Raw genomic sequence first — 16799 nt, forward strand, 5'->3', positions numbered from 1 at the left:
CTCTCTCTCTCTCTCTCTCTCTCTCTCTCTCTCTCTCTCTCTCTCTCTCCAGCTGCCCAGCTGTGGAGAGCACAAACTCTACGCTGCGCCCCTCAAGTTTCCCGTTTAACTGCGCAGAGAACGTGAAACGCCTTGAATGTTTCCCCCTCTGCTTGTTAAGAGGAGGGGAGAGCAGGTTCTTTCGGAGGACGAGTGTTTAACATTTCGACGGTCATGGAACACAGCATTGATCTACATTGATTACTGAAAAAATACCCTGGTCTTTAGGTGGTTTTCATTAGATGTATGAAGAATTTGTAAAAAAAAAAAAAATGTATAGGCAGAGCATAATGTTAGTCACATAAAACACGGTGACCTACAGGACAGTGCATAATGCACTAAGCAATAACTAAACAACATAAAGTGTAACATGCACACCCTAATATACATGATAAAAAAAGATTTTTTTTTATTCTTAAATTTAGATCAATATAATGTGATGTGTCATGCAGGGACTTGTCAAATGTCATGTACATTTTATCCAGTTCCTGCAAGATAAAATTTTTCTTTTGATTTCTTTCTCTGATCCAGCACAAACTGACGCTTTCTGCATTAATTCGTTTGTTGTTGTTTTTTTTAAATGTGACATTCTGTATAGAAGTCATGCCATTGGGGTCTTTTGACGCTTAAATGTTTCGTTTCTGGCATATTGTACCGTTTACCCTCAATTCATCACTGTCACCATCTATTTGACAGTAATGCGTCGTGGCCATTGACTCTAATTATTTTAGCATTTACATGTTCTGGATCGCAGGCGTAGCTATGATTAATGAATCTAAACATTGTAGGAAATAATGCGTGCAAAAATATATTTTAAGTTTGTTTTTTCATTCCAGTTCTCGTTAAGGATGTGTAATTCCGGCAAGTACCACTGGAGGATGAATGGTAGTGCTGAAAGCCAGTTGTCGTTTTTCTGCAGTGCCCAGCTCTGGTGCCGTGACCCATGTTATTGTCCGAGTGGACGGCCGAGTGACAGTGTCAAGTAGTGGGCAATTAATCACAGGCTACATAGAGCTCCGCTGGTGACAGCAGAAATTGTCGACACAAGAGCCCCTTTGTGTTTCCATCACGTCTCATTCTCCAGACTCTCCACAGGTCCTGTATGAGGCTCCAACGCGGGCGTACTTGCTCTTACCTACTGTATATTTTCTGTCGGCTCAGTGATTACACCACACTGATTACAGCCTTCTATTTGTTTATGTGTGTGCTCAACCAGGCCTTGATGATGTGCAGTATCAGTAAGTTTTAAAGCAGCACGTTTCAATCACAAGTGTTGATGAACAATTAAATGATTAAATGATTGGCTACAGTGTAATGAACAGCTCTAGCTCTTCCTCGCAGTTTCCCCTGCGTGCTGTAGTTGCAGTAAGAGAATCATTTTTCAGTCTGAATGACAGATAATCCCATGCAATTGTTATTTTACGGCTCGTTGACCATATGTGCCGTGCAGGTTTACTGTACCGTTACTCTCACGGAGATCCTACATCTGCCTTCTCTCATTGTGTGTGTTCTGTTATTGAGGGCTTTTCCATTCGTAGTTGTCTTCTGTTTCAACTGTGGCCACCTGCAGATGCATATACCTGTTGAAACTGCGCCTTACAAGAGTTTGGGGTCTGAGGGTGATTTTCACATTCTTGGTTGGTGAGTGCACGAAGCTAGTTATGCAATATTCCTGGATTTGCTCCAGAACACACAAACACACACACATACATATACTGTATATACATTGTGCACTGATAAAACAGTTGAACAATACTGTTCTGGTTGTTTCTTTAATGGATGCCTAGGGACACATAAGTCAAGTACTTGTGTTTTTTCTTAAAGGGCGCACATATGGTCGCACTGTCATAGTCATATCTGCATTCATTCACCTCATTGTCAGACTGAACCCTTCAATTAGACGTTCAACCAAACAAACACGCTGACAGATCAGTCTGTGCTCTCATATGCCATCAAGCTGCTTTTTTAGGATGAAGTGGGTAATGTCTTTCACCTCAAGGCTCCTCAAGTCGCGTGTTTTCATGTTTCTGAGGCCCAGAAATGACGCTTTGACATTTCACAGCTTACCCCCGAATGAGCTCATGATTCATGATTGAATCAAGACAAAATCTCTCCATTTATATACGAAGGTCTTTTTTCCTTTCATTTTTTTGAGGTTGTGCTACTGATCTTTTTTGTGCTTTACCTGCTTTGTCCATTATGCCTGTGACAGTTTAACTTGTTTATCTTTAAAACGGTGCCCTCTATTGTCCATTCATAGTATGACAAGAGGCTGTGAGAGCAAACTAAAGCCATTGTGCTGTTCTCAGTAACCTAAGACAAAGTCAAACAAAAGGGAAAGTTCCCAGTAAGAGGGTTAGGAAGAAATGCCAATCAAAACATCCTAGCTCGAACCGTGCAGATGTTTGCTCATCCTGAACATGATACAATACTGTAGTCAGTGGTAACTTTCAAATAACCTTTAAATTGTGCCTTAAACCCAAAATAATACAGCTTTGTTGTAAATACTGATGTATTGTTGTGGTTTATGGTGCACTGGATTTCCTAAGACAGTAGGGGGCAAAGAGGTCCTCACAGAAGGGGGTTGCAAGTGTCATTGAGGGGTCAGTAGAAGAAACGTGAGGCCATGAGTTGAATGAACTAATAATAAACCAGCCTGTGGAAAAAATGCGCACTTAAATGGCTTTAAGATTTCATAATCTTCACATGAAACATGAAGAACTTGTGTAGTTTTGACAGCAAAGAGTACCAAACTACAAAAACATTAAAGTAGAACGACTCTTTTACGACTGTTTGAAGCATCTGTTCACTGGCGTGTGCTCACACGCAGACAAAGACTATCAGGCTATCTCATGAGTCAGTATGAAAGAGATGGAGAGAAGGAGTGAAAGTGAGAGGTGGGGGGTGGTGGAGAGATTCAGATGATGATAAGATGGGAAAGCGACAGACGGATGGTTGTTCGCTTTCTGTGAGACTGTGATGGAATTTCTTACAGATCGAATTTGAAAGTGTTGCTGCTTCCTGGGAATATTGGAAACTGTGGATGGAATTGTTTAGCTTTGTTTGTTTGATTTTGTAAAAGGCTTAACTGGCTTGTTAGTGTATGTATGTAGGAGAGAGAGAGAGATGTTTCTGTGCACATTTCTGTGTTCATAACCTCAGAAGACACTGAACAATCACATCAAAGCGCTCGCAAACAAAGGCTTCCCGTAATGCAACAGTGCCTTCTTTTTAGATCAGAGATTAAACGTGTAATTGCATGATGATCTGTGGGGGACCCCTGCTATGGCTTCATCTATTACTGGTGTCTCTCAATGTTACCGTCTGAATAGACTCAATAACGTCATCTATTCATGATGCAACTGTACAAAGAGCTCCAAAATTACTACTGGTTAAAGATTGTGGTGGTTTAATATAGTGAGACCTGGAAGTCTGGATTTGAACAAAATAAATCATAATATTATGGAAATAACATCCAGGGCATCATTGTCAGGCAGCAGTTCATTCACATTCACCGCAAATCGGCTTATCTTTGTCCAAGAGATGCTAGTGCATAGCAGATTGGCAACAGGGATCCAGAATTTCCCACAGAGACAGAGGTACTCCATACTGAAGCCGGTGTAAATCACATATTCTCAGACCATGTAATTATAGCGTTTGCAAGAGCACTTAATCTGACCAAAGAAGGCAAACATTTTTTGTCATAAATTTGCCAGTCACAATGTACTGACACACCGTTAGATATAGTGTATCATCTTCTCTTTAAAATGTACTTGTAAGTGTGTGTGTGTGTGTGTGTGTGTGTGTGTGTGTATGTGTGTGTGTGTTTGAGACAGAAATGGGTGGGGGGTGGCCAGAGAGCTGCCTAAGAAAATACAGAGAGGCCTGTTTCCTGGCTGCAGCGTACTGTGGGGTTTTATGAGTGGTGAAATCTTAACCATGTTTATCTAGCATTTTTCCAGTATTCTTAAAGAACATCTAAGTTTCTTGACCTGGATTGCTTGTCAGATTTTGAAATGTTTTCTCAATGGGTGGATGATGTGTGTGTGTACTTGGTTAACAAGGAAGCCTAGTCTTTTTAAATCAATAATGAATGTATTTATTTATTATAAAATTGTATGATTATTATTAATCCAGGTAATCTCTTCTGCAAAGTTTTGTACCATGTACTAAAAGCACAAAATGTCTTTGTTTTACAACATTTTATTTAAAAATGTATATGAATAAAAATATAATAAAAATAAAACAACAACTATTATTATTATTAACATATATTCATATATTTTAACATTGTTATCATATACATTTTTACGTAAAATATTAGAATTATTCTTTTAACCTTTATTAAGGAAGGTAAAGGGTAAAAATGAAAATTCAGTTCCATCTATTACTTTCAAACGATTCAAATGGTTAAAAAAAGTATTAAATGATCAAATCCGTCTTTTTCCGCATCTCTTTTGACATATTTTACAAAACAACCTCTTTAGATGATGTTGATATGAAGACATCTCTGAAGTCTTGCAAAAATAGATGGTTAGCTGATTGTTAGCTCTCTCATGTTGGCCCTTTTAAATATTTGTGTAAATGCTGTGATTTGAGATTGTGCTGATTATTTTTGTCTCAGCAATCATAGATAAATCACAGTCTGCCATGGGAGAGAGATGTGGACTACTTCCCCAGTCTGTCAGGTGGACTGAATTGCAATGCCATTTTTTTCAAAACTCACAGAAGTGCCTTACAAGTTCTGTCAAACTACATCAATTTCTTGTCTTGGCCTGTCTTTGTGTAATTTTGCGCAAGAGATGATGTCCTTCATGAAGTAGCCTACTTCACTTGTCACAAATAAAAGACAAATAAATATATTGTCCAGCATTTTATGTCTTAAATAAATGACTGAAAGGGTAGACCAAAACATATTCAATGACCTAAAGCTCTCCAGGGATGCTGTAAGTGCAAGTAATTTTCTCAGGAGGAAAAAAAGGAGGTTGAAGTAAAAAAACAAAACAAAATAAATGCTCTGCTTTTGGTTTCCATGACAGACTCTGCGCTCCCTGACACCACAATTGTGCTACTTTCCTCTACACTTTGTTTTCATCCAGTGCTGTCAGTAAACAGCACAATCAGATCCTGTCTTTTCTTGTTCTGCTGCATGTTTTCAATTTCAGCTCACAAACAGTTGTTGCTCAGTTGTTGCCAGTGCTTGGCTGTCAGTGGAGACATGATAAAGCCTAGGAAACTTCCCATCCATTCCTTCAATGATCCTACAACCCTTCTTCCCAATAAACGGCACAAAAACAGAAAAAAACATTGTGAGTGTGGGCGCTTCCAGGAAAAAATCAGCTCTCATTTTTTGCTTCTCCTGCTGATTCTGAGCATGTGTCTGAGCTTTTACTGTAATCTACAATACGTGTAGGAAAAGGAAACACACGTTATGCTGTTTTCATTTTGTGATTTGTTTATTGTCCTGCCAGCAGCCATGGCCTGACGTGCCACATGTTTGTGCAGATGCATTTCACGCACAGTTTGTATGGAAGAAATTATGCAAGTATGTGTATTTCTGTGTGAGACATGAATGAATCATTCACATCACTGTTCCTGGCACGAAGAGTAGTGTTGAAATCATTATCATATTCTGAATAAAATCATATTAATCAATAACTTTGATGATGAGGTCATCATAAGAAGTGAAGAAATGAACTTGTATTGAATGTGCACTTGTAGTGTACTTAAAATCTTATATAAAGAATATAAAAAATACATAAAATGGCAAATTTAAAGATTTGCTTTAAAGTCCATTTTAAATCATTATATTTTAATAATTGTTCGCTGTGTTTTTAAAAAAGTACACTTATTTAACTGCAGCGTATTATTCAGTATTACATTTAAACTATATTTTAAATGCACTAAATTGCAACTTCATGATTAAAAGTGTAATTACAAATAGGCCTGTATTTAACATAATTTATTTTCATTTATATATATATATTTTTTTTTTTTATTATAAATAACATGTAGTTAAGTGTCTGAAAACATTACATTGAGTTTTGCACTATGTTCTTTTAAAGTGTATTATTTCTTTAATGCGTACCTTTTTTGAATGTATGCTAAAGTGTACTTGTTTTTTGCAAAGGGTTTGCATTTCAGAAGCTTTAGCTAGACTCAGTTAAACTGGGCTTAATACTTGTGGTACCCCCAAGTAAAGCCTGTAGGGGTTTGTTTTAAATGCGTGGGCAAAGGTGAAGGACTCTTGTTTGACTAAAACACACACCACTCAACAGGAGATTAAAACACAGCAAGGCCCGTATGCAGACAGGCTTGATTAATGGCTGCGCTCACGGTCCAGCCAGATTTGTGTGGTATCAGAGATGAGATGCTGATTTCTCTTATATCAATCTCAGATAGTTGAGTCATGTCATATCTTAGATGCTGTATGTGATAGCGCTGTTTCCCTCAATTTGATTTAAATGAGATGAGTGCCTTATGCTCAGACATAATAAAAAACAGTCACTGTGTGATGCATTTCTTTGATTTTTTTCCCCTCTGCTGTCAAACACAGATTCCATACACATGGAGACATGTTATGAAACACTTTAATTTGTTTCTGTTTGAAAACCTCCCTTCTCAGGACAAGCCACAGCCGATCAGAGCATCATCATGTTCTCTTATCATCATGTGTCGGGTCTAAATGATGCATGGATGGATGAGAAGCATGCCAGTACTGCAATCTGAACTCTCTAGTTCAGAATGAGATCACAGCGTAAACGTAATGTGTCATTAAGTTAAATAAATGTTTCTTTTTTTAAAGAATGAACAGAATTCTAAGAATGTTTTTCTAAACTCTCTTATTTAAAGTTATTTACAAGGATAACCGTATTACATTTTTAACCATAAAACTACAAGATAATTAAATTTAGCATGTTATTACATTGTAAAATGTAAATTTTTTAAACTAAAAATCTATATGAAACTCTTTGATCAAACTGTTTTATTTCCATAATTTGATGTATTTCCAAGTGAAAGAAGATATTCAATGAGAAAATGTAGTAAGGCACTTGATTATATACATTAGGAATTGATTGGCTTGTGAAAAGTGTGTGTGTGTGTGTGTGTGTGTGTGTGTGTATACAGCATATAATATAATGTTCCATTTTGTGATTGTATTCATCTTTTGTTTTGTTTTTTATCGGATACCCAGTTAGCTGCTCCATTGTTTCCACCTCTCATTTAGTGCTTGGAGACATAACTTCTATTTTGAAGATGCAGGACTCAGACAGTAAATTAGCCTCGGTGTAGGTAATTGGGGAAATAATCCCCCTTGATCTGCAACAGTGTTTTTTTTTTTTTTTATTAAGTGGAAACTTGTTAAATTTCATAGCCTGACCACCACATACCATCCAAGAGGAGAAAAGATGGAGATGAAAAATTGCAATAAACCCTTCTTTCCTGTTTATCCTGCTCAGTTCGATGGAATGTGATGCACTGATAAAACAAGGAACCAATGTTTGATGCAGAGTAATGAGGTTTCTAATATCAGATGGACCCTTAGAAGTTGTAAACTAAAGTGGGAAAAACTGTTCTTGCACATATGAAATGTGGTGCTAACTTAAAACAGCACTATAATTTGTATGGGGACTGAAAGCTAAAAAGCAGAGTACTTTAATCAATGTTTTGCTAAAAAATACAAAAATTAATTTGTCTTGCGAAACTTGTGAAAAGTTGAAAGATCCCATCCATGCATACTCATACAGTTTATATAAATGATAAATTAGGTCTAACTCTATGAGAAATCACAGAGGTTCCTGTTCTTTTCCAGTTCTGTTTGATTTATTCTGATCACCAAACAGCTATGAAAGCAAAAGAGCAGACCTGCCCTTCAATCAGTGCTCGGAGTCTACTGAGGCTTTGTTCAGGGGATTTTGCACATGGTTAATTATATTAGATTAGCACAGATTCCTCTGCTATTCACATTAATAAGCTTGTCTGTGTGGGTGTTTATAAATGTGTGTGTGTGTGTGTGTGTGTGTGTGAGAGAGGGGCTCTCAGTGTTTTCCATGACAGGGGCCAGACAGACCCCCAGGCCCAAGTCTCTCCCGACAGAGCCTGTGATTTATCATCTAGTAAGCCCCTTGTTTCAAATCTACACACACACAGAATGATCAACTAAGTTCTCATGTGGTTAACCACTCCTCAAAGAGACAAATCTCTCAATAATGTCTGAACTCCCTTACGTAGTGTGGAAGGTGCTGTCCCTCCAAAAATGCAGTTTGTGCAAAAACATAAGGCCACTGCAAGCAGGAGACTCGTACACCTATTTTTTATAGGTGTAAAATATTTTTTATTTTTAAAAGGGCACCAGTGGAAGTTCTAGGATACTAGGTTAATTTAAAACTTTAAAACAGCTTTTAACAAGTGAATAGTTCTTTTTAGTATTTTTACATTGGGTTGTTCTAATAGTGTTTTTTTTCTCAAGGTGAACTGAGTAAATTAAAGGGGTCATATGATGCTTTTTTTAAAGATCATTATTTTGTGTATTTGGTGTAACAGAATATGTTGACATGCTTTAATGTTCAAAAAACACATTATTTTTCAAATACTGTACATTATTGTAAGTCCTTTATGCCCCGCCTCTCTCAAACGCTTTGTTTTCTACAAAGTCCCTCCTTCCGACAAGCGCAGTCTGCACTGATTGGCCAGCTGACCCAGTGCATTGTGATTGGCCGAACTCTCTCTCTCTCTCTCTCGCTCGCGCGCACACACACACACACGATGCGCAAAACTCCATATTTGAACAGTCAATAGCAAATACTTAAACTAATAACAAAACAGTAGCTGATTCAGAAGCGCCAGATTGTCATAGCAAAGTCAGAATTACCTCCTCTCTTAGGCTCACTAAACGGTCGTCCATAAAATGCATTGCTGTTCTGTTGTAAGTAATCTTAAAGATTCCTAAATGCATCTACTTTCGGAAGGCCAAATAAAGTGCTTTTGCTTTCGCCTAGAAACACACAGCGTCTCACTGACATGGCTGCTTCAACACTAACTGCGGTTACTGAAACCAAATCTTCTATCGTTGCGTGAACATTTGGGCGGCATTATGCAAATATTTCCACATAGTGAGGTAGATATGTGGGGGCGTGTTAGAACGAGCCGTTTTAGGGGGGCGTGGCAGAGTCTTTACTTTGATAAAGAATATCTCTTTGGTTTTGAGACTTTAGTCTTTGCAACTTCAGGGATCTTATCTATGCACAATCAGCTTGTAACACTCCAAAGAGAAAGGAAAACTTGAAATCGCATCATATGACCCCTTTAAGTAAAAATTGCAACTCAGCTTGAAAGTAATTCCTTTCTTTCGATAATTTAATGCATCCTTACTGAATAAAAGTATTAATTTCTTTCAATAAATAAATAAATAAAATACTGTCCCCAAACTTTTAAATAGTGATATATATATATATATATATATATATATATATGTATTTGTAATCTGATTTTGCACAAAAAAACAACAACTCAATTTTGGCATCCAAGTAGTTATTCGCATAGTGTTATTGTGTAATTTTTCGTTTTTAAATTATATTTTTAATAAACCAAATTAAAAAACACAGCTCGAAAGCTTTTTATCTTGCTGTATTATGTATTTTACGTTTAAATGCATGACTGTAAGAAGTTTTGACTTTAGGAAGCAAATTTACATTTGGAGACTCTTAATTTTACACAACAAACCATCAAATTTATAGTGCATGAGACTTTGGGGAATCAGGTCCTGTAGATGACGAATGTCAACATTTGTTTTCCCATCAGCGCTTAGGCAAGTATCACCCAAGAGAGCTCTCTTTCACAACCTTCACACTTCCACAACTCTCAGGGGGTCAGCGGAGCGTGGAACTGACCACCCTCAGCAGCCTCTGAACGACACTAAATCAGGCCTTCATGAAGCTGGTGCTGCACTTTTCAGGTTCAGGGGAGGAGGAGGAGTATCAGATGAGAGGAGAGATGAGAGAGGAGGATTTAGTGTGTGGGAGGATTGCGGTCTGAGGTTGATTTGAAGCTCTCCCAGGTTGCCTCCGATCGCTGCTGTCTCCATAGTTACTTTTCTGTTTTTTTGCAGAGTTTTGTTTTTCTTTTCGAGTTCTGTTGGTGACTTACTGCACACATGAGTCACATTTCAGAGGGCCCACAACTGATAAAGACATATTTCTTTAAAGGGATAGCCACTCAAATAAAAAATAATGTTTTGAAGAATGTTGGTAACCAAATAGTTATAGCTTGCAAAGTATTTGTGTCCACACAATGGAAGTCAATGGGACTCACAACCATTTGGTTGCCAACATTCTTCAAAATACATTATTTTGTCTTCCACAGAAGAAAAATGTCATACAGTTTTAGATCAACATGAGGGGTGAGTAAATGATGACAGAATTTTCATTTTTAGGTGGGCTATCCCTTTAATATAAAGCATCAAATCTAAAATGATATACCTTTCAGACTTAACTTAAATGTAAAGTGTGTAAACCATTTTCTCCTGAGCATCCTGGCAATGTTGACTCTTCAAATCAACGGAGCACCTGTTTGAAAACAGTCATTAGTTAGCTTATCGCTCATGAGCTGAAATTACAGAAGCAAAAGAAGAGAATGTAACAAAACAGCTTGTTGCATTCTGATTTAAACCATGAGGCCTTACTTGAGCGAAGGAATTAGAGGCCACAACTCAGAAGCAGAAGGAAAGAGAGCGTGAAACCACAGATCTAATGATAAAGAGGGGGAAAAAAGTCGCCTGGCACAGGGAGCCTCAGCTAAGCACTACAGGAAGTCCTCTGTACAGAGAAGCTAGTCATTAATCTGATGTGATACCTGCACTAGGTTGGCTGTGGGCCAAACCAAATAGGAGTAATGGTAGGGGGAATGCAGCCCTTTTCCTCCAGCTTTGAATGAGCTTGTCTAATTAATATATGGACTCTGTGTCACCAGGAAGCAATTAGGGGGTGTTGAAGTTGTCACTTCTTGTCTTCGTTTAAAAAACACTCTTTAGGGGGCAGTTCCTTACACAGACCAGTGACTTGAACTTTGTGTACTGTAAAGCTTATAGCTTTAACCTTTTAGCTAAAAACATCATTAAATATTAAGTATTATTCATTATATTTTTGGAGACAGTACTTCAGGATTTTCCATGGAAATGGAAAAGCTTCAATCGAATTACTTTACGGGTCACAGATTTTGTCAGGGGTCAATAATTCTCACAAAGTTTTTTACTGCATGAAGTGTATGAGAAGAAAATGTATGTAATTTTGATTATTCTATTTATATATTATGCTATCATGTTATTTTAATTATATTATTATTTTATATTTATTATATAATTACATTTTATACATATATTTTCTAATATATACAGTGGATAGGAAAGTATTCAGACCCCCTTAGATTTTTCACTCTTTGTTATATTAAGGGTCTTCTCCCCCGATAGCTCAGTTTGTCCGGACGGCCAGCTCTAGGAAGGGTTCTGGTCGTCCCAAACGTCTTCCATTTAAGGATTATGGAGGCCACTGTGCTCTTAGGAACTTAAGTGCAGCAGAAATTTTTGTAATCTTGGCCAGATCTTAGCCTTGCCACAATTCTGTCTCTGAGCTCTTCAGGCAGTTCCTTTGACCTCATGATTCTCATTTGCTCTGGCATGCACTGTGAGCTGTAAGGTCTTATATAGACAGGTGTGTGGCTTTCCTAATCAAGTCCAATCAGTATAATCAAACACAGCTGGACTCAAATGAAGGTGTAGAACCATCTCAAGGATGATCAGAAGAAATGGACAGCACCTGAGTTAAATATATGAGTGTCACAGCAAAGGGTCTGAATACTTAGGACCATGTGATATTTCAGTTTTTCTTTTTTAATAAATCTGCAAAAATGTCAACAATTCTGTGTTTTTCTGTCAATATGGGGTGCTGTGTGTACATTAATGAGGAAAAAAAATTAACTTAAATGATTTTAGCAAATGGCTGCAATATAACAAAGAGTGAAAAATTTAAGGGGGTCTGAATACTTTCCGTACCCACTGTATGTATTAAAAAAAGACTAAAAACAGCATTTGGTCTATCTATTTATTTATTTATTTATTTATCATGTCAGACTTTTTAAAATAGTTCTAGCAACTATCACTTGAGAAGACATGGACTTATTTCTGGCTATTTGTCTAATGAATTCAAGTTAAAGATAAACATTTTTTTTAATTGCATTACGTCACTGCCTTACATATTTCAAAATTATTTTCTGTATATCTTTCTAAATATTTCTAAAGTTTTTCTGTGGTCTCTCTGATATCTAACTTTGCACTGGCAGCCATCTGGATCGGATAAGTATAAATGTTACGAGATGTCTCCATGTTGGTGATGGCAAATAAATCAATAGAACACTGCTTTGACACTCCTACATTTCACGTTTGCTCCATAAATAGATTAAGTTACATTTGACTTCATTGGTTTTATTAAGTATCACATACAGTTAATCATTTTGGCATCCAGCGAACCACATTCATCTTTCCAGTCCTTTATATAAGGAGCCTGAGGCCGCTGAATGCGGTTTTGTTCGTGGGGTTACACACTCACTGGCTTGTCTGGCAGTGACATACTGGACACTTATTGGCTTCATTGTTTATTATGGGAGTGCGGTCTCAGGGTTGCCAGGTTGGGTAATATTTATGGTGCTTTGTGACCCATGGCGTGGCTTTGTGAATTGGTGGTGTGACAGAGAGGCCAAGGTCTGGTTCAGGTAAGGCTAGTGTTTCAGAACGACTCCCCTCTATTTGCCCACCCTATAGGATTCACGGGCCAAATCACCCACTGTCCTCCTTCAGCAATACAGCTATAAATGTCACGTGACTCCTGCCACACCAACACTTATTGACAGGCCTTTTATTTCTGCCACTTTAATGAGGTTGAGCACTCCTGTTTCATTCCCTATGGCCTTAGAAGTACTAAACATTATTGCTCCCAATAATTCTCTCATATTATTGAAGCAAGCTGGATGATTATTGCTTTTAAACAATAGCAAGAGGTTAATATTGAGTCATTTACATTTTATATACAAAATTGCCAGGTACTTTGTCTAATTTGGCTCTGCCCATGCAAATATTTCCAAACAAAGCAGCAGTAAAAACAGAGCAAGTGGTGTTTTGTTCCTAAATTAATGATATTTTGAACAAATACGTTTGAGTGAATGAATCAATGACTTACTTATAAAAACATTCACTTCAGTATTTTTGAATGAATTGTTTGAATAAATTATGTGATGGCTTAAGGCTAGAATACACTACACAACGTTTGTCCAGATTTTTGCCCTGATTTACAATCTGGAGAATTTGACACTAGTTGCCGAAAGTCAGAGAAAGTCTGCAGATTTGAGTTGACAGATTTAATAGAAAATCGCTAGCGTATGATGATCACAGACTCCGATTTTTTAGCTTCAGACTATGAAACCATCCATTTGGAGGATATCAAACATGTTTGATATTTTGAGCCAATTTTAGAACACATTGTTTTCATTTGTCATGCATCTCCTAGCAACAAGGCGCACATTTCTGTGTGAGTTTGCTGTGATCTGAACGACTTTAAAGACTGGTAGTGTATGATTCTCACTTGTTTAATGTATGATTGTAAAGCACTTTGGGTGTACAGCAATACACAATAAAGCGCTATATAAATGCTTCATTCATTCATTGTAGCTACAAAATCAGTAAGTGTATGATGGCTGGTTTTAAAAGTCGTGTAGTGTATTCCAGTCTTTACTCACAAAGAAATCGAGACCTGCATTATTTTCAGTGAACCGGATTATCAAAACACATTGAATGATTCTTTGGTGAATTTGACTGAATTGATTGCAGCAGTAAAAGTCATAATTGTTGTGTTAGTTGTGTCATAATTTTCTTACCCTCATATCATTCCAAACTTGTATGACTTAATTTCTTCCCAAATGTTGATAATCAAACATTTTGGTTTTCATTGACTTCCATTATATTGTCAAACATTAGACATGTCTGATTCAATATGATTCAAAAACCTGCAGTAATAAGTGCTCAGAGCTCAATATGTGCTCATAATAATGTCGTACTGAATTCCAACCTATTTAATCTCTATCCTGACTCTGGAAAAATTCAGGTTGTATGCAGTGTTGTTTCAAACCGAAACCCCATTCAGGAAGTTCTATATTAAAGCTAGATTAGCAGTTATTTGAGCAAAGGGACAGTAAACAGAGAAGAGGGAGCAAGAAAATAGGAAAGAGAGCAGCTTCTGTTGTTTTGTGACAGCAACGTATTTTAATCCAGTCTGTGTAAACCAGAAAAGAGGGTTCTAATGTAGTGATGACAGCATGATTTATAAACTCAACACTTACACATGTCTTCAACCACTGAATTCTATGTTTCTCTTCCCTTCTCTCTCGCTCTTTCCCAATTTCTATTTATGAGAGGAAGATACTTCAGAGCTTTTTCAAACCTTCAGCTCTGAAAATTTGACAGAAAAGCAAAAGGAAAACAACAATCTGTTTTGTGATATTAAAAAGAAAATGCTATAATATGCTGTAGTGTGAATTAAAAAAAATTTTTATTGGCTTTAAAAGTCTTTATACAAACTTCTAATTAATACAACTTAAAACTTTATACATTTAAATTAACTTAATACAAAATCAATATATATTTGAGGAAGGTGTTCTCATAGGGGATTGTCATATTTGGGGATCCCTAGCATTAAAACATATAAGGAGTGTTTTCTTGGATGTCAGTTATGGCATAACAGTATTGTCATAGTGAAAGCATTGTGACTGAATTTGTGCCATTTATGGTAATCAAACGCTAGATTAAGCCACTGCATTAAAATCTTAAATTCACCACATACTGTATGAGTGTTTGTCCACTCACTGTGGGTGGTTCTTGTGCTTCATGGTTGTTATGGTGTGATTAACATCTTGATCTTTGACCCATCCTCCCAGAAAGCAGCTTTCATGTCTTACCATCAAGGAGCATTCTTTGAAGATGAGAAGGCTCGTCCTTAACTTACTCCCTGACTGAACCCTGAGTAACAGTGCAGTGAACTGACAAAACAAGGGATCTTGAGCAATGCCTATAGGGATGTTCACTCATGTGATCTTGACATGCACACAACAAAATCTACCGGCTTCTGTAGAGTTCATGTATATTCAATCAAGAAAATGATGGTCGGTGTTATTCTAACCCTTTTTGAATGTTTACAGAAAATGTCCCCATGATGTCACTGTAACGCATAGGCTATGAAAACATATGGTATTATGTTAATTAGAATCTTGAGTCTTCTTAATCATTGAAACCTAAAAGAAATAACAGTACATCAATAGCATTTACAAGACCCAGAAATCTCCTCAAAGGCCAGCCGAGATGTATGTTTGTTTTGTTATGCTATGAGTGCAAAATTAAATTAATGGCATAGTCTACTTAAGTAAAAGACAATGAATCCTTTACTTGTATGAACATGTATTAGAATCGTGAAAATGATATGAAATAATGACATTAAACATGTTGCTATAGTTTAAAAGTTTTTTTTCTCAAACAAAATAGAAAAATGGTGTATGTATCACTCCTTCCTTCTTGCTATTTCTTTCTAAAACAGTGGTTTTAGCAAACTTCCAGAGGGTCACAGTGTGACTTAAAAATGTTTTTTTATTATTACTAATATATTAAAATAATCTTAAATGAAATCTAAAAAAATTATCATGATGCAAGCTGAAGTCCCTCTCTAAATATTGTTCTTATTGAAGAAAACGCTTCTGGAATCACGTCACTTCTTTCACACAAAGAGTTTCTCGTGACATACCGAACAGTACGGCTTCCCTCCCTGCTCCTTAAACACACCTTGACTCAGCTGCCGAAGGCAGAACGCACACACAAAGTGTTCAGGGTGAAACTTGCGGTCCAGAGCAGCGATGCAGCGACCCGAGATGGGCTCTCCACAGGTCCCACACAGAGTGCCCTGTCTAGAGTGATAGTGCAGGGAACAGAGGGGCCGACCGTTCAACTCAAGGAAGCAACCATCTGTAAAAGGCTTCAGACAGTCCTGGAGAGATGCAGAAACATTTAATGAAAAAGAATGTTCTGGAGTGATCGATTGAGCAGGTGAAGAATTCACCTTTGAAGCTCACCACAATGGTACAGACTGACTGACTCCATATTCCTTATTTATAAGGAGTGAGTCACATGACTGTATTGCATTCCAGCCTTCAATGCAACTAATTCACTCACCGCACATACAAAGCAGTCAGGGTGCCAGGTTCCATTGGCTGCAGACAGATAGTTCTCCTTCACTGGCTCTCCACAGCCAGAGCATTTGGGTGCAAAGAGGCGGTAGAAATCCCTAGAGCAATATGGTTTACCATCTCTCTCCATAAAACCTGGAAAAGACAGATTCGTTCAGTACAAAACGTGATTTCTCAAATAATGACTGAATCTGCGGTTGTCTCACCATCAGGTCCAAACAGATCTCCACAGTGGGCGCAGAAAAAATGTTCTGGGTGCCATGTATGATCCATCGCTGTTAGAATGTTCTGTGCAAAATACAATAAAATATCACCTGCTTCATTGGCTAGAATAATTAATTTGTTGAAGTGAAAGAGTTGAAAATTATATTCCACATTTATTTATTTACTAGTTTTAGTTTAAGTAATTTTATTGTGTTGTATTGCTATTTACTCTAATTAGTTTAGTAGTTGGGTCTAGAGCAGTAGTTCTCAACTGGTAGGTTAAG

The 16799-nt window shown here is 37.2% G+C and overlaps 1 protein-coding gene across 3 annotated transcripts in view; it reads right to left on the bottom strand.

Annotated features, from left to right (window-relative positions):
- Positions 1–14623: 14623 nt before the first annotated feature.
- The window catches only part of LOC107548863 (leupaxin-like), a 6364-nt gene continuing 4188 nt past the window's right edge, over positions 14624–16799 (bottom strand). For all 3 annotated transcript variants that reach the window (XM_016229707.1, XM_016229700.1, XM_016229716.1), the window contains 3 exons: positions 16518–16599; positions 16298–16446; positions 14624–16112 (listed from right to left, as the gene is read on the bottom strand). In XM_016229707.1, coding sequence (XP_016085193.1) covers positions 15846–16112; positions 16298–16446; positions 16518–16599 — 498 coding nt within the window. In that variant the 3' untranslated portion in view covers positions 14624–15845. The remainder of the gene's footprint in view (positions 16113–16297; positions 16447–16517; positions 16600–16799) is intronic.

Source organism: Sinocyclocheilus grahami, unplaced genomic scaffold (assembly GCF_001515645.1).
Source record: "Sinocyclocheilus grahami isolate Dianchi unplaced genomic scaffold, SAMN03320097.WGS_v1.1 scaffold16.1, whole genome shotgun sequence".
Classification (NCBI taxonomy): domain Eukaryota; kingdom Metazoa; phylum Chordata; class Actinopteri; order Cypriniformes; family Cyprinidae; genus Sinocyclocheilus; species Sinocyclocheilus grahami.